Genomic DNA, 21689 nt, shown 5'->3' with positions numbered 1-21689 from the left:
TTTAGGCACTTCAACAGGAGGCTTGACAAAGTTGTACTGCATAGAAAAAGTTTGAGTCATATTTGAGCAGGATATTACGCTTGCCCGTCAAGTTGATCCTAATAACAAGAAGTGAAATCAATTAGGACCATATTCTAGTATCATGTAAGGCTTAATGAATCAAATAAAGAACAAATGACTGAGTGTATATCTTAAGGTGGAGATGCTAATAAACAAAAAGAAATTATTCTGAGAGGCACTTGCCCGTGCAACTTGTGACTTTATAAACTTGGTTTAGTTGAAGAAAGGGCAATAATAATGGATTATATATATATATATATATATGATGACGAAAAGCAAAGTCATGATTTTGGCTCCAACCAGTGACGGAGCCAAATTTTTTTTTTCAGGGGGTCAAAAATTTTCTAATAAAATTTTCTTAATATGCTGTGTTCAAAATAATTTTCATTCATTTAAATGTATGACATTTAAAAATATCAAATATTAACTTTAATTATAAATGCATGTAAAAATAAATAAATAAACTTTTTAAGAAAAAAATTAATTCAAAGGTGGCTAATATATATATATATATATATATATATATGAACTCTCATAATATAAACTAAAATTGTAAAAAATTAGGAGGGGCCAATTCTATTTTATACATATATTTACACACTATAAACTAAATTTTTCAAAACTTAGGGCCATGCCCCCATCAGCCCCCTAGCTCCGTCATTGGTTCCAACCATAAATTGAAGTAAAGTTCCCAAAAGAAACTAGAATTGTGGACAAGAGAGAGGTACCCGATTAATAATAATCCCCTCAGTGGACAGTATAGATGGCAAACCAATCCACTTAACTAAATTTATCCATACCCGTCCATGAATAAATGGGTATAGGTATCTTAAATTTTTATATATGGGTATAAATGGGTTACCCAATAATACCCATTTATTAAATAGGCATTATTGGGTAACCCATCAAATCTAATTAACCCATTTAGAATTCTCTTCTCCCAAGTCTCTTCTCTTCCCCCACCCACTTTTTTTTTCAAATTTTTCATTTTGTCATGATGTTAACTATTTTTGTTTCATTATTATTATTATTTGTTGGTTTTATCTTGTTATTTTATTTTCTCTTAGTTTATTAACTTGCTCATTTTTCAGCATTACCAATTTATGATAAGTTTTAACCTCTTTTCTTATCTTTCTAAAATGAAAATTTAAATTTAAAAATGTTAGGGATTCAAATTTTTTGGATTAAGTTTTTATATTAACTTTAATAGTACTTAGTTCACATTTTTATATTCTTATTATTCAACTATTAAATAATATGTAATTTTCCGACATAGAGTATAAATGGAAAAAAAATTGGTAATTAGGCTTATTGAGTATTATAGGTAAATATTTAAAACTAATGATGGGTTCAAAGAGCGGTATAAATTGATAACTTAGTTTGCAAAAATGAATTTAAATGAGTTTACAAAAAGTTAAAATAAATGGGTTATAAATGGGTAATTGGGTTACCCAATTCATTTTTTGACTTACCCATTTATACCCATCTAATTAAATGGGTATAAATGGGTTGACTCACTTATACCCATTACTCATTTTACCCAACTCAAACCTGTCCAAATCACCCATTTTGACACTCTATTGGACCGGAGGACTGATGAAATAATTAAAATACGGAGAATGTCAGGGGTCAAATATCCGGCATCCGTTGACAATAATGGAGGGTATGTGGGAGACTTTGTCAAAATCCTGTCCCTGATCTGCACCATTTACCGCTTGGATCCTGTTTGTGAATCGCTCGGGCATCGACACAACTATCAACTCTTTCAGGGTTTTAATGAATCTCAATCCATTCGGAACTATCTCCAGCTTTGGACAACAATTAATCGTCAAGACCGAAAGGTTGGGCATGGCTCCTTCGTCAACAATCCACTTCACCAAGTTCGTTAGACCAAAAAGACGAAAAAATCTAAGTTGGCCAAAACCTGTTGCCTTGCACCTCATCTCTTTCCCGAGAAAAGATCCATATGCCAAGAGAAGTGACCGTAGATTAGGAAGCCTTTCCAGTGTTTTCATGGGATCTTCCTCTATCTCGATTTCTGTTAATGTCATGTCAACAAGGCTTGCATACATGTACTGGGCATCGTACTTGGGGAAATTGGCCATGGGACCCTTTACCTCTAAGACTTGAAGATTGCGACGAGAGAAACATTGACCAACAACATCTGACAAGTTCTCCTTGGTTAAGGCTGCGGTGGCTGCTGAATCTCTTCTAGAGACAATGCTTAGGGATGTGCTACGTGCGTGGTCTGAATTTGACATCAATCTATGTATTCCTGTGGGGAAGTGCTCGTCAAAGTCCATGTCCACCACTGCTGATAGAACTCGAAGGTTCTTCAACGTGGATATATCTTGAGATGAACAAGAAAGAGGACAGAAGTTTTCCAGTATCTCAAGCTTGTCTAATCCCTTGAGTCGCAACTTTTTGCAGAACAAATTCAGCTTTAACTTACCCAGCTTATGCGTCCCGTATGCATCCGGAAGATACAGGTACCTAAGTTGTCTCATCTTCCACAGCACATCCGGTATTCTACATCTAGGGCAATCTCGAAAATCAAGTGTTTGCAAGTATCGTAAATTGCCCAAGGATGATGGTAAACGTAAGAAAACTGAACCTCTTAAACTCAAGTAACGCAAGTGGATCAGCTTCCCAATAGCTTTTGGGAGCCTCAAGTGATCGAACCCTTCAACGGCCAACACTCTAAGCATTTTGAACTGATTGATTTGAGACTTCATTATCTTATCAACACGCCCTTCCTTTAGTTGCACACCTGACGCCATTAAGACAACTGACCTTAGGTACCTAGTATTTCTCTTCTCAACTAGGGGGACAAATTTCCTTACACTCTTTTCTGAAAAACGGATGACCAGTCGGTAAACTTGTGTGTGATCGTTACTAGCCAAAGAAGAAATATCTACATGCTCATCGAGAATTCCATCATCATGACAACTTACGGGTAGCAAGAAATTCTCTTCTTTGGCCTTGAGCAAACATAGGTCTCTCATTAAGTCATGAAGGCGGCACGATGCGAATGATCTTCCAATGTAGGACAGCATCACATCATCAGCAGGGGCTTTGCCTTGAACCATGCACCGTGTTACTAATTCTCCCAAGCATCTTTCTGCTACATCCATCATTGATTCTTCACCAATCCGATCTTTTGTTGATATTAGACCCTCTGCCATCCATAGCTTGTCCAATTCCTCCGTATCTATGTCATAGTCTTCTTCATATCTGCTTAGGTAAAGGAAGCAAGGCTTCAACTTGTAGGGCAAGTCATTGTAGCTTAAAGCTAATATCTTGTGCAGATTTCCTTCTTCCATAATGCTTTTTCCTCTTCCAAGATAAGCTCTAACGTTGTTGTTCACGCTTTCCCATTCCTTCAAGTTCTGCTTGGTGGCAAGCGTTCCGCCGAGTACTATCACGGCCAATGGAAGACCCCCACATGCTTTCACCATTTCCTTCCCTAAATTTTCCAATTTTTGTAAATCTTCATGTTCTGTCAAACAGAGATAATGAGCTCTATTAGTCTTATTACTTTGAGAAGTGTCTGGGTGCTCAATGTACGTGCAGTAAATTGAATTAACTTGTGTACCAGCTAATTAACACTTTACATGCCTGTTTAACTATAACAGCGTCTGGTTTATATATCTATTAAAAATAAGCATTTATACATAAATAAACACTCTACATAATGGTATCTTTTTGTTTCTTCGTGGTGAGATAGAATTCTTAGGATAACTAAGAAGCCAGAGTTAAGGGTATTAGACAACATAAAAGGATGTTTACTCTTGGGAGATGGCAGTTTATCCCAGTTGTCAATTGGGCTGCGTCGCTCCAGAATCTTTATTGCATCTGGTATTCTATTTTCCATAATTTCTGGTGTTGTTTAGGAGGCTGCGCAGAAATACTTCCTGGCCTATAGAGCGCCAACTGATTTTGAATTGGTCCCAGGATTCTTTTGTATGGTCAATGAGAAGGGTGGTTTGTGTTGCAACTGTTTGTAAGCGTTGATATTATAGAAGTTTGACTCTGCTCAAACTGCTTGTGTTTCCTCCTGAAGTGGCAGTGGAGCAGGTTATGAAGGATGTTAGGGGCACTGTTGTTGGCCGGTGATAATTGACTATTGTGAGTGATATTTGGATGATATTTTATGTCACTTTTAGTTACTTTTACAATATTATAAGAAGAAAATGGTCCATTTTTATTAGAATTGATTCTAAGTGCAATCTAGTACTTAAATGAGATTTTATCCCTTTTACTCGCACATGTTTTTTTATCTTTTTGTAGGATTTGAAGAATGAGCATGAACTTGAACGTGAGATGAACTCGAGTTGTACTCCTTGAAGTTTAAAAGTGTGTGAAAATGGTAGATTTTGAAGGCCAAAGTTGCTCACGAAAAGATGAAGAATCCAAGTTTATTGCACAAGAAATGCTCGGATCGAATCCCTCGCAAAATCCTTGGCCGGATTGGATTGTTGGAGGGATTCAAGGCAAACACTGAACAAAAGTTGACAAAACAGGGGAATAGAGTCCCTAGCAGAATCCCTGGCCGGATCTTGCGTTGGATTCAATTCGGCCAAGTACTCACAGTAGGATTCTAGGAGGGATTCTAGTCAGAAATTTCGGCTGCAATATACTCAACTTAGTTCTAGCTTTATTATTTCACATCTTTTGAGGGATGAATTTGCAGACTTTTTAACGGTAACGTTGATGCCCTAGATTCATCTTTTGGATCATTTTTTCTCTATATAAACACCATTGTTTCAAGAACCAAGAGAGTTTTTGAAGGTGGAAGAAATACCACACAAAATGTAGTTCTTAGTTAGTTTTTTAGTCCTTTAATTTAGGTTAGGTAGGATAGTTTTAGAGTAGTTCGATTCATCCTCTCTTGTGTATAGCTAAACCCGGATGAAGATTGAGGAGTCAAGATGAAGAGTTTAAATTCATGTGACAAGGGTGATATCTCTCATACTATTTTTTTTCTAGTATTAAATTTTGTATTTAATTAGTATACAAGCTTGGATTTTATGTTTATTATGTGTTTCAAAAGTTTATGTCTAGAGTTATGAATGAATTTTCTATGCCTTGTTTATGATATTTACTTGGTTATTTGATACTATTATTTTAAACAGTTATTTAGCACTTTTACTTAGCTAATCATGATTAACTGACAATTAGTTGTGATAATCTCAAGGTGTTAAGTTTATAATGAGAATTGATATTTAACACCAGTTTAAAGAACTGCTAAACTTGTGGAGTACACTCACAAGAGTAGAAGTGCATATGTGTGACTTTGGTGACTTATCGTTTGTAATTTCCATAGAATTTAATGAAATTATAGTTAAATTCATAACCATGAAAGTAAGTATGGATTAATTACAGTTATGGTCAATAAACTGGCAAAAGCGTGTATTGCGTACATTAGCTTAAGCAAGATAATAAGTTTCTTGCACGAAAAGGAAAAACCCTAGCCGACCTCATCAGCTAGGGTTGCCACGGTGCATGGCGGCCAATGGGCCGTCGGGATCTCCTCCGGAGGGAGGACCGCCGCAGAGCAGATCGTTTGCGGCAGTGTTGGCTGGCGGCGCAACCGTTGCGGCCATGGGTGCGCTGGGTGTAGACACCAAATTTTTGGTGTAATTTCATTTTTTTAGTCGTGTTCATTTTTAGTTTTTAGTTTCCAGTTTTATTTTTATTTTTAAGTTTTATCATAGAATTTGTTGAAAAAGAAAAGCATTCAAAAATATGTTTTAGTCATTTTGTTTTTATTCAATGCTTTCTTGAAAGAAAAATGAAAATGAAAATGAAAAAAAAGGAAAAAGGAAAAAGCGTTCCAAAAAAATGTGTTTTATGTCTTTTAAAATCAATCTTTTAGCATCTTACTTATTTTTGTTAAGTTATTTTGAAAAAAAAGGAAAAAAAAGGAAAACAATGAAAAATGGAAAAATGGAAAAGGAAAAAATGAAAAATGGAAGGTTGAAAGTGGCATTTTGTTATTTCTAGTTTTATTTTTGTTTATTCAATCCAATGTTAATTAAGTTATTTTTGTTATTATTATTATTAGCGTTATTGTTATCAATTTTGTTTGATTAAATCGGTTAGTTGTTAAGTTAAAAAAAAAAAAAAAAAAAGAAAAAAAAAAAGAAAAAATAAATAAATATAGTAGCGGCATGCAAGCTGCGTAAAAAACGCAGCTTGCAGGGAAGGATTTGCAAGGAAGGACTGGAGTGCCTTGGCTGCAAATAGGTAAGAAAGGACTGTAGGTTAGAGGAGGGTGGCTTCATATAAATAGAAAAGGAGGGAGCAGCCGCCAAGGGGGTAAGGATCGACGGCTGCAAAATCTGGAGGAAGAACAAAAGAAAACAAAAAAACCAGGGAGCTTCATCGGGGGAGAGGATCGACGGGCAGAGAGTGTGGAGTGAAATCTGGAACGGCGGCTAGGGGCTTGAGGGAGTGAATGAAAGGAGAACAAAAAAGAGAGAGAGCTAAGGGTGAACGGGGGGAGCAAAAACAAAAAACCAAAGGAGGGCAGTTACGGTGGAGGGCCTGGGGGTTCTGGACAACGGAGGAGAACAGCAAAAAGAAAGACACAACCGAGGAAAAAAAAACGAGAGAGTTTGACGGCTGTAAACTGAAAGGAAAGACCAGAAAGAGAAAAAGAAAACAGAAAACAGAGAGGAGAAGGGTGGCGAGATTAAAACTCTGGAGTGAAGGTTAGGTTTTGGGAGTAAATTTGAAGAAAGCTTCGATCTTTGAGGGGAAGTTTTTTTTGGTGATGACAGCTGAGTAAAAGACGGCTGAGAGAAGGGTTTTGAAAGAAAGCAACAAGGGAAGGAAAATTGCTGTGGAAGGAAGCCGCGGCAGCCATTGAAGTCGAGACTCCATCACCACTGCCATCACCGCAGCCCCAGAGCCATTGACGTGACTTCAGCAGTCCAGCCGCTCCATTTGAGTTATTTCCTTGGGTTATCTCACGCTTTGTCCAGGAGTAAGGTGATGTTCTCAATCCTTTCTGGCCAAATGGTGCGAGACTTGAATTAGAATATCGAAAATCATTGCTACGGCATTTTCTTTCGTGGGCTGTTTTGAATGTTTGGCTTATAGTGAATTCTTTCGCTGCTCTTTACATTAGTATATGCTGATTTCCTGGGTTGGGTTGTTTAGATTTTGTATGCTTTGAACTTGAATCTTGACAAAACCCAGCTAAGGAAACTCATGTCATCCGAATTTGATGCACAAAATTTCAGGAAAATGGGAAAAGATTCGGGTTTGTTTGTGCTAATGCTTCGCTAATGGCTGATTCTCTTCCTCTTGTTGCTTGTATGTTTGGATGTGGAACTTTGTCCTTACTTGCTTAAGATTACGGTATGATGTTGGGTTGGGATGTTGATTGTGTTTGGATAAAAGACCCATTTGATGAAAAACATAGAGAACCGTAGCTGGAATTGCAGAACTGTGTCTTGTCTCTGTTGTCCGAATTTCTGGTGCTTAAATATAAAAGTTTTATGCTGAAAAATAGGAGGAATCTTTGATATTCTTGTGGCCTGCTCTCATGTTTGCATTGCGCCTAAGTTGGCACATAAAAATCTTGCTGCAGTTTCCTTTCCTTCTTGTGTTGTTGATACCAGATTTGCCATCTTAATCTTGCAAACAAAATTTCATGTTTTAGTTTGGTCAAGAATTTCTGGTTTGATGAATTTGTTGGTATGATAAAATGGTTGTTATGGGGCTTGGATTGGTTTTGAGTGTTTGTGTCTAAACATACTTGAGCTGGAATTAAAATCTTGTTGACCAAAAGTTTCTTGGAGCTGCATTTTTGCAGCAGAATTTATTGTAGAAAATTTCCTAGTTGCCGATTTCTGTTTGGCAGAAAACTTGATTTGAATTCTGGCTTTGTGTGCATAAAATTCATGCCCATGATGGTTATAGAGAAATGGATGAAGTTTGGGCTCTGTTTATAGTGTTTTTGGTCATTTTTTGATATGAAATACCCACGGCTTGTACATTTTCTGATATGAGCTTGCAGCAGGAATTTGCAGAAGTAAAGATGGTTCAATTTTTTTTACGTAGCATGCATGAAATGTGTTCTAAAATTTGTACTTCTGGCCCCCCAAGTCTCCCCTTAAGCCACTAAGGCCCAAAAATTTTGGAAATCTATCAAAGTGATCCCTCAATCTTTCTTTTCTTTTCCAATTTACTCTTAATTTTATGAATCACTAGTTGTGCAGTTGTTTAAATGCTTTCGATGGGCCAAATTCATGTAATTAACGGTTAAGTTTGAGATGCCTTGACCCCTCATATTTCTTTTCCCTTCCAATTAGGTTCTAATTTTTCAAATATAGGCTAGTTAAGTTATTTAATGCTTTGACGTCTATGTGTTTCTTTGTGATTATTTGAACTTTTTCTTACTTATGGGTTCTTGAAATTCTCAAAAAGAATGTGTCAATTGGACTTGAATGATTGAGTAACGCTTGCTTTTGGATCCTTAAGTGGATGTTATAATCTTGATTTCGCTTGATTTAATTTCGCTTAGTTAATCTTGTTATTTGAGTTTAATAAATAATTTTCCGTTCTTTTCGTGGTCTTTGTATTTGATTATGGTAGATTCCACCTTAGGCCATTTGGTTTGGCACTCCATTTTTAGATTCTTGAGACCTTTTACTCTAGACCGGGTTTTGCCCATACATACATGGTCTATTCCATATTTAATTTTCGTTTCATGCCTAATTTCCATTTTTTGGTGTTTATGGTTGTTACATGTGATTATTTGGTCATTTAAGTGGTACCTTGACCTTTTTATTATTTTGGAGGGTAAATTAGTAAGTTCACTTCATTAGGGCGTCGCTTCAAGGGAGGTACACTCTATCCCTCATTTGCACTACATTTGACCTTATGTGCTCCTATGTGCTATGTGGATATGCATGTCTACTTCGCTTTCCTTACCTCCTTGCATGCATTTACTTACTTTTACTTTTATTTAAGTTTTACGGGGTATGTGTACACCTCTTGGCTTGTAATAGATAGGGCTCGGAGAGCATCTTGTCCATTTCCCTTTCCCCTTTTATGCTTTTATGGGGTATGTGTACACCTCTTGGCTTGTAATAGATAGTGCTCGGAGAGCATCTGGTCCACTTCCCCTTCCCCTTGGTTGCTTGTGTTTGTTGCTACATGTTTAATTGCTTTATTAGGCTCTTGCATCTAGTCGAGCATGCTAAATGCTATGTGCTATGTGTTTACGAGTATTTTGGCATGTCTACCTGCTTTCATAGCCATGAATGAATGGAATGGATGAATGTACGTTTCCGCTAGTCCAACGCTAGTCGGAATTCATAGAATGGGCTAGTCCAACGCTAGACCCTTAGGGATTTCCCCTCATTTAGCATGTCATTTTGCTTGTTCACCACATATCATGCATTTTTCTTAGTTTTATCACTTGGCATGCTCCTTGAACCCCCTTTCCCTTCATTTTAGGATTTTTGCATATCATGATAGTTGTAGGGTCCATTTGCTTGAGGGTCCCCTTCCGATAAGGGAAACGAGCGAGTGTGGCTACTCGATAGCCTTAGCACGCTTATATTCCCTCTATCAAAGGAAAAACCAAGTCACGATTTAGGTCTCCCCGTACCCAATTTGCATGAATTCCCTAGGCTCATGCATTCTCAATCCACTCTATCATTACACTTTCACTTTTGTCTCATTTGCACACATGCACCTTTTTATCACCTTCACTTGCACACGAACACTTTTTTGTCTCCACTGGCACACGAACCCTTTTATCTACACTTGCACACGAGCATTTTATCTTCACTCGCACACGAGTACTTTCATCTACATTTGCACACCTTCACTCTTATCTTATTACTTTTATCATTGTTCTCACTTCACACAAACTCACACTTTCACATGGCATGCATTCCACTCATTTTTCACGTCATTTAGGTTTAGGTGTGACCTCTCCAAAAGGGTCATTATTGGGCTTCACAATTAATGTGATTGGCACCACTCAACCTTTGAAGAGAAATTTCCCCCAATCCCCCTAGGTCTAGGTTTTTGCATTCATATAGACATATCCGATACGCGATACATACCTTGGGTAGAAAAATTAGGAAAAATTGGTTTGAGTCGCGCAACTAGCCTTGGCTAGGTCAAAGGGGTGCCTTGGATTCTATCCTTGCCTTCCCCTTTGTCAAACGTGACCCTCGAACCTTTTTCTTTGGCTTACGTGGACTAGGAGTCGTTTTAAAAAGGGTTTTACTACTTTGTCTTTAAAAAACACTTTTCTGGGTGACTTGGTACACCCCAAATCTATACCAAGTGGCGACTCCGTTTTCATATTTAAAAAACCCTTTTTAAAATTTCATTTGGCCAAATCGTCGCTTTCCAAAGTCCCATGGCCTTTTTACTTTTCATTTTGCACACGTTCACACCACACTTCACACACACATCACCAACACACAGTTCACAATTCATTCGAAAAGTGGGGCGCGACACTGGGAGAGGTCGCTACCTTCAGGGGAGAGCCTGCTCTCCGGATCACAAAACAGGAAATTGCAAGATTGGCTGAACCTTTCCGGAACGCTCTCGTGGGGAGGTTTTTTAACAGACCTCCGATGGAGCTCATTAGAAAGTTCTTCGTCTCTCTCGGCCTCAAAGGGGAATGCGCAGTGGGTCTCCTGGACCAGAGGCACGTGTTGATTCGCCCGGCGTTGGAGGAAGACTACACCAGATTGTTCGCTAGAAGGGTGTGGTACGTCCGCAGCTCTTCTATGTCTGTGTCAAAGTGGTCATTGGAATTCAAGGCAAATCAGGAGTTGGCTGTGGCACCGGTGTGGGTGGCCTTTCCTGAGTTGCCAATACCGTTTTTCCAGAGACAGCAACTCTTGCGGCTGGCTGCAACATTGGGGCGGCCGTTGAGAGTTGATACTGCAACCAGCGATCTCCGGAGGCCTTCTGTGGCACGCGTACTCGTGGAACTCGACATATCGGCGCCTCCGGTGCAGCGGGTCTGGATAGGGGATGATCATGATGGGTTTTGGCAGCCGGTGGAGATGGAGGGTTTGCCGGAGTACTGCTCCTTCTGCAGGGTGTTTGGTCATGCGGTGGGATCATGCGTACGCAAGGACCCAACACTGCGGCCATTATCACAGGCACCTAATACGCAGACAGTCAGCCAGAATCAACAGCGGCTGTACGTGTCGAAGATGGCACCAGGAAAGGGAAGGGGGGACATGACTGCTCCTGTCGAGGCTCGTGACCCTGTGAGCCTCTGTCTGTAACCAGCCGCAGTGCCCGTTGATGACGATGGAGACACACTGCCGAGGGGGGAAGAAGGTGAAGCACCGCAGGATCTGGTGGTTTTTTCCCCTGCGTCAACCTCGCATGGTGAACAGCAGCAGCGAGCCACGGCGCAACAGGACTCGTTACTGCCCAGAGATGGGGAAGGGAGGAAGGCGCTGACGGACAAGGAGGCTGGGGGAGAAATGGGTGCTGGAGAGGAAGGGGAGCTGCATGGGCTGCCATCTGCTGAGCAGCAGCAGCAGGCTGCGGTATTTCAGGCTCCGGAGTTGGGTGCGGGAAAGGCATGGGAGGATGATGGGCTGGTGATTGAGTTGGTCGGCTCGGGGGCGGTCCCGGAGGTGCCATCGCCACTGAGACAGGTGGAGGTGGTACCTAGGGGTGCGGGACAGAATCGGTTTGCGGCCCTCCAGAGTTTGGGGGAGGAGGAGGATGATGGGAGCATGTCAGAGGCACTTAGTGCCTCTCCGCGTATTCTCCGACGACGCGATCTGTCACGTAGGAGGTCAGTGGATAACCTGACGCCCAGGCACATCACGAGGCAGCAACTTCTGGAGTTTCACAAGGAGTTGAATCTCAGGTGGATTAATCTACAGCTAGCGGGGGAAGAGGTACAAGGCGAGGGAGATGGGGAGACGGTAGAAGAGAATGAAGTACAGACCAACGGTAGGAGGAGGCGCGGACGCCCGCGCAAGGGAGAAGCGTCGAAACAGGTGATGTCCGAATCTCAAGTTTCTTATGCATTACGTTCTTATGTTAAACCCAATTAGTGCATTATGTTGGAATATCCGGGGAGCGTCACGCGCGGACTGATAAGAGTTTATTTTACGTATTTTTAAGTGCATTTTATTAGTTAATTTTGAGTTGATTATTTAGTTTTATAAATAAAATAAAGAGGTTTTTGGTAAAATTATATATTTTTGGTAAAAGTGGATAATATTGCATTTCTATTGATTTTAATGGTAAAAACTTCATTTTTATGCAGGAATGATGATTCAATCACCAAAGGATGTCAAATGAGGTAAAAATAGAGATTTGGTGATGAATTCAAGTGGCAACAAGAAGAATGAAGTGAAAAACGTTCAAGTGAGGAAATGCAATACAAGTCAGTTTGACACTCTTCAGTATTTTGACCATATCTAGAGCTACACTTATCGGATTGAGGTGATCTTTATACCATTTTAAAGCTAAGAAAGAGACCTACAATTCGTATGAAGACATCGAAATCCATTTCTGCCATCTTCATGGGCAAAACGTTGGAATACAGAAGCTGCATTCTGTGGTCGGAAGTTAAAACAGAGGTTTGAACAGGTGACAGTATTTCGATCATATCTCAGGCTACAAAGCTCCGATTTGGATGATTCTTGAAGCATTGGAAAGCTAACACAAATGGCTACAACTTTTGTGTTTTGCACAAAAGCTAGTTTGGCCTTTATCAATGAGAAAATCGCAGTTGAAATAAGGCCAGAGTGAAAACGCGAGTATACAAAACGCGAGTTATGCCGCGTTTTGTGTAGGCGCGTTTTATAGCCGAAATTCTGCAATTTGACTCAGCCAATTCTCTTGTGTTCACACCACTTTCCAGCTATAAGATGCAAGGGAATTCGGTGCACATGCTTCAGAAGACAAAAGGGCAAGAAAAGTGGCTTATTTTCAAGTCAAAAATATTGGTTATTGACAATTATAACAAAGTTAGATTTGGGGAATCAAAAGTTGGAATTTGACTTGGAAAAATAAGCCTTTGAGTAGTTTTTATGCAGAGACATTGAGGGAGGTCTGGAGATCCATTCGTAGCTTAGCTTCTTACAGAAAAACATAGTCTCTCTAGCTAGGTACTTGCAAAGGACAATTGAGGTTTCATCTTGTAATCATCTAAGTTCAAGACAAGGAGATTTTTGGAAGGCTTCACCATATCTTGGCTAAGACTTTCTTTACTCTTTTTGTATTTGTAAATTCATGATGATTTGCATTAATGAAGTTATGAGTGTTTCATCATTCATGAGTAGCTAATTTCCTTTATCTAGGGAGTAGATGAAGCTTATGGCCAAATGATATGAAGTGATTGTGATTTATGCTTGTTATGTCTTGTATTAACTTATCTACTTGTGTATGTTGGATTACTTGTTGTTGCTTGATCACCAATAGCAGGTTTATAGTTGTTTTTACTCATTGAGAAATGGTAAAAATAATGGAATGACATAAGTAGAGCTTGAGTAGTATATTCATGAGAATAGAAATACATTCAAGTGGATGAAATCTGCATTTCATGTGTGAATAAGAACAGATTTAGTATTTACCAAGAGATTAGGAAAAACTAATCTGTTTTAACCCATTATTATCATGAGAATGTGATTTTGGTATTTCTGGAAATGAATCCTTGGTTAAACAAGAGCAGTAACAAGTGTTGAATTAATTCATTTTAGATCTTTTGTGTTATAAGTGGAATCTACATCCCTAGATCTTAATATTTAGTGAATTCTACTCCTATTGTGAAATTGCATTTATCTATTTAAGAATTTTTGTAGTTGAATTAAAATCTGAAGTTTCTGCTCAAATTAATTGTAAGTCTAAATAATAGAGTAAATTAGTATCTAATAATTGTTTTAAATTGCTCCTCGTGGGATCGACCCGATACACATCTCGTACTACAATTGCGACCTGTATACTTGCAGTCCAACGGGTGTAAATTCGGAATTAAACTTGCACTTAAAGTAAAAACCCGTCACGGACTCTCTTCGGTATTTGGAAAAGATTTGTCGAGAGAACTCGGTTCGTTTACTGGCGCTCTTGGAACCTATGTCTGAAGTAGGGCAATTGGAAATAGTAAAGCGAAAACTCAGATTCGATAAGGCGCAGTGCTGTGTCGATCGGAAAATCTGGCTGCTATGGGACTCAAGCTTGCAGTTAAATTGGGTCGAGCGGGCAGACCAAGTAGTGCACGTGATGGCTTCTTTCGTGTCTGGCGCTTCCTTTGCCGTGTCCTTTGTGTACGCCATGTGCACCAGGGTGGCGCGACGACCGCTCTGGGAGGCGTTAGAGGGGATAGGAGAGTCGATGGATCGCCCGTGGTTGGTCATTGGCGATTTTAACGTTATCTCCTCGGCCGACGAAAGAGCCGGGGGGTCTCCCCCGAACCTGCGAAACATGGAGGAATTTAATTCCTCGATGTTTCGGTGCGGTTTATCGGAAATGGATTTTGATGGGTCACAATTCACCTGGACCAACGGCTCGATGTGGCAACGGCTGGACCGTGCATTGCTCAACGACAAGTGGCTGGCGGTTTACCCGGTGTCCAAGGTGTCCCACCTAGCGAGGGGACGGTCAGATCACGCACCTTTGTTGGTGAAGTGTGCCCCGAGCATGGGCTCAACATACTCTTTCCGGTACCTTAATGTCTGGGCCCGAGACCCCAGCTTTCTTTCGATTGTTAGTGAGGCTTGGAGAATGGATGTACCAGGGGTGGGAATGTCCCGATTCTCCCAGAAACTGAAACAGGTAAGGACGAAACTGAGGGGATGGAGTCGAGAAGTATTCGGGAATATTACCTCTAGGGTTAAGACAACAGAGGCCACGTACAGACTGCGCGAGGAGGAATATGATAGGTGTAGGAATGAGGCCACGAGGTTCTGTCTCAATGCGGCTAGAGCAGACTACAATAGAGAGCTGGCCGTTGAATGCGAGTTCTGGAGGCAAAAGGCGGCGGTGAAGTGGCTCCGCGAGGGCGACGCTAACACTTCTTATTTTCACTCCATAGTTCATCAGCGAAGGAGTTCTAATTTTATTGCTAGAATTAAGGACGAGGGGGGCCGGTGGTGTGACTCTAAGCAACTCATTACGGCCTCTGCAATAGATTTCTATGCCAAATTGTTTACATCAGAGGCAGCATGTAGAGGAGGCTTCCCCGAACCTCCTTTTGTGGTACCAGCAGTGGACAGGGAGTGTAATGGCAGCCTGATGGCGGTGCCGACAGCAGAGGAGATCCGAGAGGTTGTTTTTGCGATGGAGGTCAATAGTGCTCCGGGACCCGATGGCTTTGGAGTGGGGTTTTATCAAGTTTCCTGGTCGATCATCAAGGACGACCTGGTGGCGGCGATCTCGGTTTTTTTCCAAGGGGTGGGTCAACCACGGGGGTGGTCAAGCGCTCTTTTGGTTCTAATTCCCAAGGTGGAGGGAGCCTGCCAATGGCGGGACTTCCGACCAATCAGCCTTTGTAATGTAAACTCCAAAATTATCTCTAAGATTTTGGCAACAAGACTCAACAAAGTGCTCCCGCAGATTATTGCACCATGGCAAACAGGGTTCGTACCAGGTCGGGGTATCACTGATAATATCTTGCTGGCTCAGGAGATGGCACAAGATCTAGATAGGCGTCTGAAGGACCCGAACCTGATTCTCAAGTTAGATTTGGAAAAGGCATACGATAGGGTAGAATGGCCTTTTCTGCTCTTCATGCTCCGCCAGTTTGGATTCCAGGAACAAGTGGTGGACTTGTGTTTTTCGGACCTTCTCGAACTCATGGTTCTCGGTGTTAATCAATGGCAAGCCCTCAGGGTATTTTAAGTCTACGCGGGGGGTGAGACAAGGAGATCCCCTGTCGCCAGCATTGTTTCTTTTTGTGGCCGAATTCCTAGGACGGGGGATTCATGACTTGTTACTGGCACGGGAGAGTAGGTTTTACATCTCCACTGGTTCACGCGTTCCCTACTTAGCATTTGCAGATGATATCATGATCTTTACACGGTGCTCGACCGATGCATTGACCGCGATTAAGGATTTTTTGGCGTGGTACCAGGCGTTGTCAGGGCAAAAAGTCAATGTCGAAAAGAGCTCGTTCTCCCCAGCATTCGGGGCATCGGCTGACCAACTCCAGCTAGTACAGTCCATTCTTGGGTTTCGTGAGCAAAGATTACCGTTCCGGTACCTTGGGGTTCCGCTGGTAAAAGGTAGAATTAGGTGTGTGCATTTTGATGGGTTGCTCACCAAGCTGAGGCAACGGCTTTTCCATTGGAGCTCCAAGATGCTAACCATGGGAGGCAAAATAATTCTTATCCGGCATGTGCTTAGCTCGATCCCGATGCACTTGATCCAGGTGTTACAACCTCCCAAAGCGGTGTTTGTCGCGTTGGGAAGAATCTGCAACGCCTTCCTCTGGGACCACTCCACAACGGAAAAGAGGGTGCACTGGGCAGCCTGGGAGAGAGTTTGCGCTCCAGAGGAGGAAGGGGGATTGGGCTTCTGCTCTTTTGAGGATAGGATGAGGGCCTTTTCGTGCAAGCTATGGTGGAAGCTACGGACAAAAGATTCTGCCTGGGCAGAGTTTATGCACTGCAAATATGTGAAGGGGGTTCACCCAGCCATTGCTAGGGTCGACCAGCCGCCGGCGTCGTGGCGGCGTTTGCTTGAAATTCGCGAGTTTGCGGAGAAAAGGATCCGCTGGTGTTTAGGTGAAGGCTTGGTTGATTTTTGGCAGGATCGTTGGTGCACGGAGGTACCACTGGCCCAACTCCTGGGGGGGTCGGATTTGCCGTGTGTGCTCGTTGGTGAGCTCTATTTGCAGAACGGTTGGGATGTGGCACGTCTTCGGCAATGGCTGCCGGAGCCGCTGGTGTCGATGATTTTGGAGCTGCAAATCTTCCCAGCGGAGAGGGATCAATTGGTTTGGAAGGGGTCACCCTCTGGAGAGTTTTCGGTATCAACGGCTTGGGAGGAGCTCCGGCATAAGAGGAATGGGTCACTGTTGTGCAAGTTCATTTGGAGTTCTGCTCTCCCAAAAAAACTCTCTTTCTTCGTCTGGCGTTTGGTAAAAAATTGGGTTCCTTTGGATGACCAACTGCAGCGAAAAGGTGTTCTTCTAGGGTCCAGGTGCTCTTGCTGTGAAAGGGCTCGGGAAACAGTGGGGCATCTATTTGGATCGGGACCAGTGGCATCAGTTGTCTGGGGGCATTTTGGCAAACAATTTGGTGTTATGCAGAGGGGGTTCCACGCGGTTCCCTCGCTGCTATTGTCATGGTTCTTATCTCACCAGTTGGTGACAGCGAATCATATACGGGTGATCGTTCCTGTGGCATCCCTGTGGTTTATCTGGCGAGCTAGGAATCATGCGCGCTTCGAGGGATCGAGAATGAGCGCGGAGCGTATTATTGGGCAGGTGGGAAACCTCATTGAGCAATTGGGGGATGCGCAGAAATTAGGGCGCACATTTCGGGGAGACGGGGATTGTGTCTGGGCTAAAGGAAGGCAGGTGGTAGCAGGGCGGAGGCCGTCGCTGGTGGCATGGGTCAAACCCCCTACGCAGTATCTGAAACTGAACACGGATGCTAGTGTCACTTCAGCGGGGGCTTTCGAAGGAGGCGTGGTCCGGTCCAGCGAAGGGAAGGTGATCTTTGCCTTCTACAAGGAGTTTGGGGAGGTGAGTGTGGTACATGCGGAGGCGCTTGCTCTACTCGCGGGTCTCAACTACTGCCAGGAAAGGCACTTCACAGGGGTAAGGGCAGAGAGCGATTCGGATACGCTCGTTCGAATGATCTCCTCGGGGGCTTTGGCAAACTGGCCACTATGCAATGTGCTGCGGAAGCTACGGTGTCTACTAGCAAACCTGGGGGCAACGGTTAGTCATGTTTATCGCGAGGCGAATATGGTTGCTGATGCAATGGCTTCGGCTCAATTGGGACACGAAGTGGTGTACAACGGGGAAGAAGCGATGCCACGTAGGATTAAAGCTCTTCTGAGATTAGATAGGCTAGCAGTTCCTTATGTTAGGCATTAAATGGTGTTGAACAAAGCCTTGTATTCTTCGGCGTTCATTCTTTTTGAATAAATAAATTTTGATTAAAAAAAAAAAAAACATTGATGTATCTTTTCAAGTTCATTAGTTCATTCATGGAACCATTCAATACTTGTCTTTGGTATACTAAATTCATCAATGGACATTAAGTGAAGATACCTTGTTGTATCTTTTCAAAAAAAAAAAAAAAGAAAAAAGAAAAAAGAAAAAAAAAGATAATAACATTCAATTAACCAGTAATTTTACCTGCAAAAGTAGATAGGAATTCCATAACCCTAGCAATTTTCTATTGTTAGTTTTACTACTTTTATTTCATGTTTGTAGTGTAGATTTAGCTTCTTACATTTGTGATAATCTAAATAATAAAGGAGTTTGAAAACTACTAATAATTGACAATTTTTCTTGTGAGATTGATACTTAATATCCCTGTATATGTATACTTGCAGAAAATGGGGTATTTGAATTTTTAAAATTTGGTGCAAAGGAAAGGCCTTGTAAGCTGGAAAAAGCTGAAAGGCAACTCCAGAGGTTCAAACAGTTCTATGTTAATATAGTTTTGTCTTACAGTCTTGCATATATTGGCTAGATTTTGTTTGTATTCTGCTCCACCTTTTGTTATTTCTTTTGTATGCATTTAAATGGTTCCTCTTTCTCGTGAAAATTTCGTGGTTATATCAGTAAAGAAGTAAGCTTACCAAAAACAAAATAAAAAAAAAAGAAAACAAAAAGTAAAACCTATTAACAATGTGAGGACAAAAGGAAAGCAACTTCACACTAAAGTCGCAATGGCTAAATAGGAAAAATGACCAGTTTCATCGCTCACGTTTTGTAAAAAAAAAAGGTCTTTTCGTCTCTCACTCTTAAAATGAAGTACATTACTTCCTCACATTCTAAAAATGAAAAAACTAGTCCTACAATAACAATCAGATATAGATTTTAGGGACAAAATCAGAATACCAGTTTAATTTTGCCCAAATCTAACTCCACTTATTGTGCACTTGACATTAAGTCAAGACAAAAAGCAAAAAAAAAAAAAAAAAAAAGAGTATAACATCAAAAAAAACCCTTCTTTGTAAAAAAATTAAAATTTTTTTAAGAAAGCTATATTAAGTCAACGTAAAAAGGAAAAAATTAATATTATAACATCAAAAACAAACAATTCTCTTTAATAAAAGAAAAAATCAAAAATTATGACATCAAAACCAAAACCATTCTCTCTAGAAAAATTAAAAATTTTTTATTTATAAAATTTGTAACTTAGAGGTTTTTTTTATGTTATAATTTTTAATTTTCTCTTTTTTGTTGACTTAATTTTCTAAAAATTTTTATTTTTTCAGAGTGAACGATTTGTTTTTGATGTTATAATTTTTCATTTCCTTTCTATATTGATCTAATCTGATGTACATATCTTTTTGAAAAAGACTGAAGTCATTTAACAATTTTACTCCTAAACTCTATATCAAGTTGTCATTCTGGGACTAGTTTGAGGGATTAATTTGTTTTATTTTAAAAATGAGGGACAAAAAAAGATTTCACTAAGATGTGAGGATCAAAATAGTTCATTTTCATGACTAATATCAAGCTTAGTTTAGAAAAATACTCCCTTACTCTAGAGTCCATTGGTTTATAAACTCTTTTCTCAACCAATCACATAGACATCTACTTTATTGACTTGATCATATAAGTTGCTTAAACTGAATATAGTTGAAGGAAGGAAATAAGTTGAACAAGTCTTAATTCTTGATATAATTCTCTCTCCTTCACTTGGTATGATGAGTATTTGTGGTGGAATGAATGGTTATATAATGGTAATTTACATTGTTATTGAGGAAATGAATTTGAAAGATACATGAGCACAAAAGGGATATGTGAACTATTGTGATGGTTTGTAATTCTTAAATTGCTTGAGAACAAGCAATACTTCAATTGTGGAGGAGTTTGATTAGCATTTATTTTACCTATTTTTAGTTAGGTAAGTTTTTTGTTGTTTTAAGTTAAAATAGAAGAATTGAATTCCTTGATAAGTTACTTTTCATACAAGTAGTGTCCCTTTACCAAAAAATGCAAAAGTGTGGCTTAATATACAAAATTTGTGTTGATTTTGTAGGTTTTGGTATCTTATAAATTGATTCAAGTCAAGAAATGCTGGACAGTTTTGACACACCTTGGTATTTTGGCTATATCTTGAGGTACGAGTATCGAATTGAGATGATTCTTAAGCCACGTTAAAACTAAGATATATATCTACAATTCTTGTGAAAACATAAAAATTCAGTTTATTGATTTTCCTGGCCAAAAAGTCAAAATATAGTAGGGCAAAATTTTTGTCGAAGGCTGAAATACGGCATCAACCAGTCTGGGGTATTTTGATCATTTCTCGACCTATAGAGATCCAAATGAAATGATTCTTGATGCACTAGATCGCTAGATCAATTATCTACAACTTTTATGTTTTATGCAAGAGTTAATTCGGCATCTATCATTAAGAAAATTGCAGTTGAAGTTTGTCCAAAAACAGAGCAAAGTTGAGATTTGAGCAGAAAGTGCAAAACTGTGAACAATGAAGAACCGCGAGGCAATTGTAGACCTCACGGATCCGTGAGAAGCTTCTTCAAGTTGATTTTGCAACTTGCACTTGTGTCACACTATTTTGTAGACCAATATCGAATTGAGATGATTCTTAAGCCATTTTAAAACTAAGACATATATCTACAATTCTTGTGAAAACATAAAAATTCAGTTCATTGATTTTCCTGGCCAAAAAGTCAAAATATAGTAGGGCAAAATTTTTGTTGAAAGCCAAAATAGGGTATCAACCAGTCAGGGGTATTTTGATTATTTCTCAACCTACAGAGATCCAAATGAAATGATTCTTGATGAACTAGATAGCTAGATAAATTATCTACAACTTTTATGTTTTATGCAAGAGCTAATTCGGCATCCATTATTAAGAAAATTGCAGTTGAATTTTGTCCAAAAACAGAGCAAAATTGAGATTTGAGCAGAAAGTGCAAAACTGTGAACAATGAAGAACCGCGAGGCGATTGTAGACCTCACGGATCCGTGAGAAGCTTCTTCAAGTTGATTTTGCAACTTGCACTTGTGTCACACTATTTTGTAGACCAATTTTTCTGATAAAATTTGACTGGATCTAGCTAAACTTGAATTGAAAAGTGAAGAACAACTTTACGAGCACATTTCCTCATCCATTTAACTTTTTATGTAACTATTCTTCCATTTTAACTTAAAATACACCAAAAAATTACCCTAAAACCTAACTAAAAATAGGTAAAATAAATGCTAATCATTTATATTTTAATTCTTGTTTGACTCGGATGCAACTTTTTGTTTTTTGTGGAGGAATAGGTACTAATATTCATGTTTTCTTGCACAGCATTTGATTTTTGAATGCACGGTAAATGAACTTGATTCCATGGCAACTGTGTTTCCTCCTAGTCTCCGATGTATTTTTTTTTAATTACCCTTTTAATATGGATAGCCACAACAACGCGTCAAGATCTACAGTTTATCATCCAAAGGGGGAAGA

At 40.0% G+C, this 21689-nt stretch overlaps 1 protein-coding gene across 1 annotated transcript; it reads right to left on the bottom strand.

The window, feature by feature from the left end:
- Window positions 1–1682: 1682 nt before the first annotated feature.
- LOC113696639 (probable disease resistance protein At1g58390) lies at window positions 1683–3518 on the bottom strand. Its single transcript, XM_027216023.1, has one exon. It carries the CDS (start codon window positions 3516–3518, stop codon window positions 1683–1685), a length of 1836 nt encoding a protein of 611 aa, XP_027071824.1.
- Between the last annotated feature and the right edge of the window lie 18171 nt (window positions 3519–21689).

This window comes from Coffea arabica, chromosome 6e, assembly GCF_036785885.1.
Source record: "Coffea arabica cultivar ET-39 chromosome 6e, Coffea Arabica ET-39 HiFi, whole genome shotgun sequence".
NCBI classification, from domain to species: domain Eukaryota; kingdom Viridiplantae; phylum Streptophyta; class Magnoliopsida; order Gentianales; family Rubiaceae; genus Coffea; species Coffea arabica.
The sequence above is the reverse complement of the archived record's forward strand: the minus strand, read 5'-3'. Positions and strand labels throughout refer to the sequence as shown.

Excerpts from the sequence above, each read along its gene's own strand:
- LOC113696639 (XM_027216023.1), bottom strand. The coding sequence starts at position 3,518 with ATGGTGAAAGCATGTGGGGGTCTTCCATTGGCCGTGATAGTACTCGGC.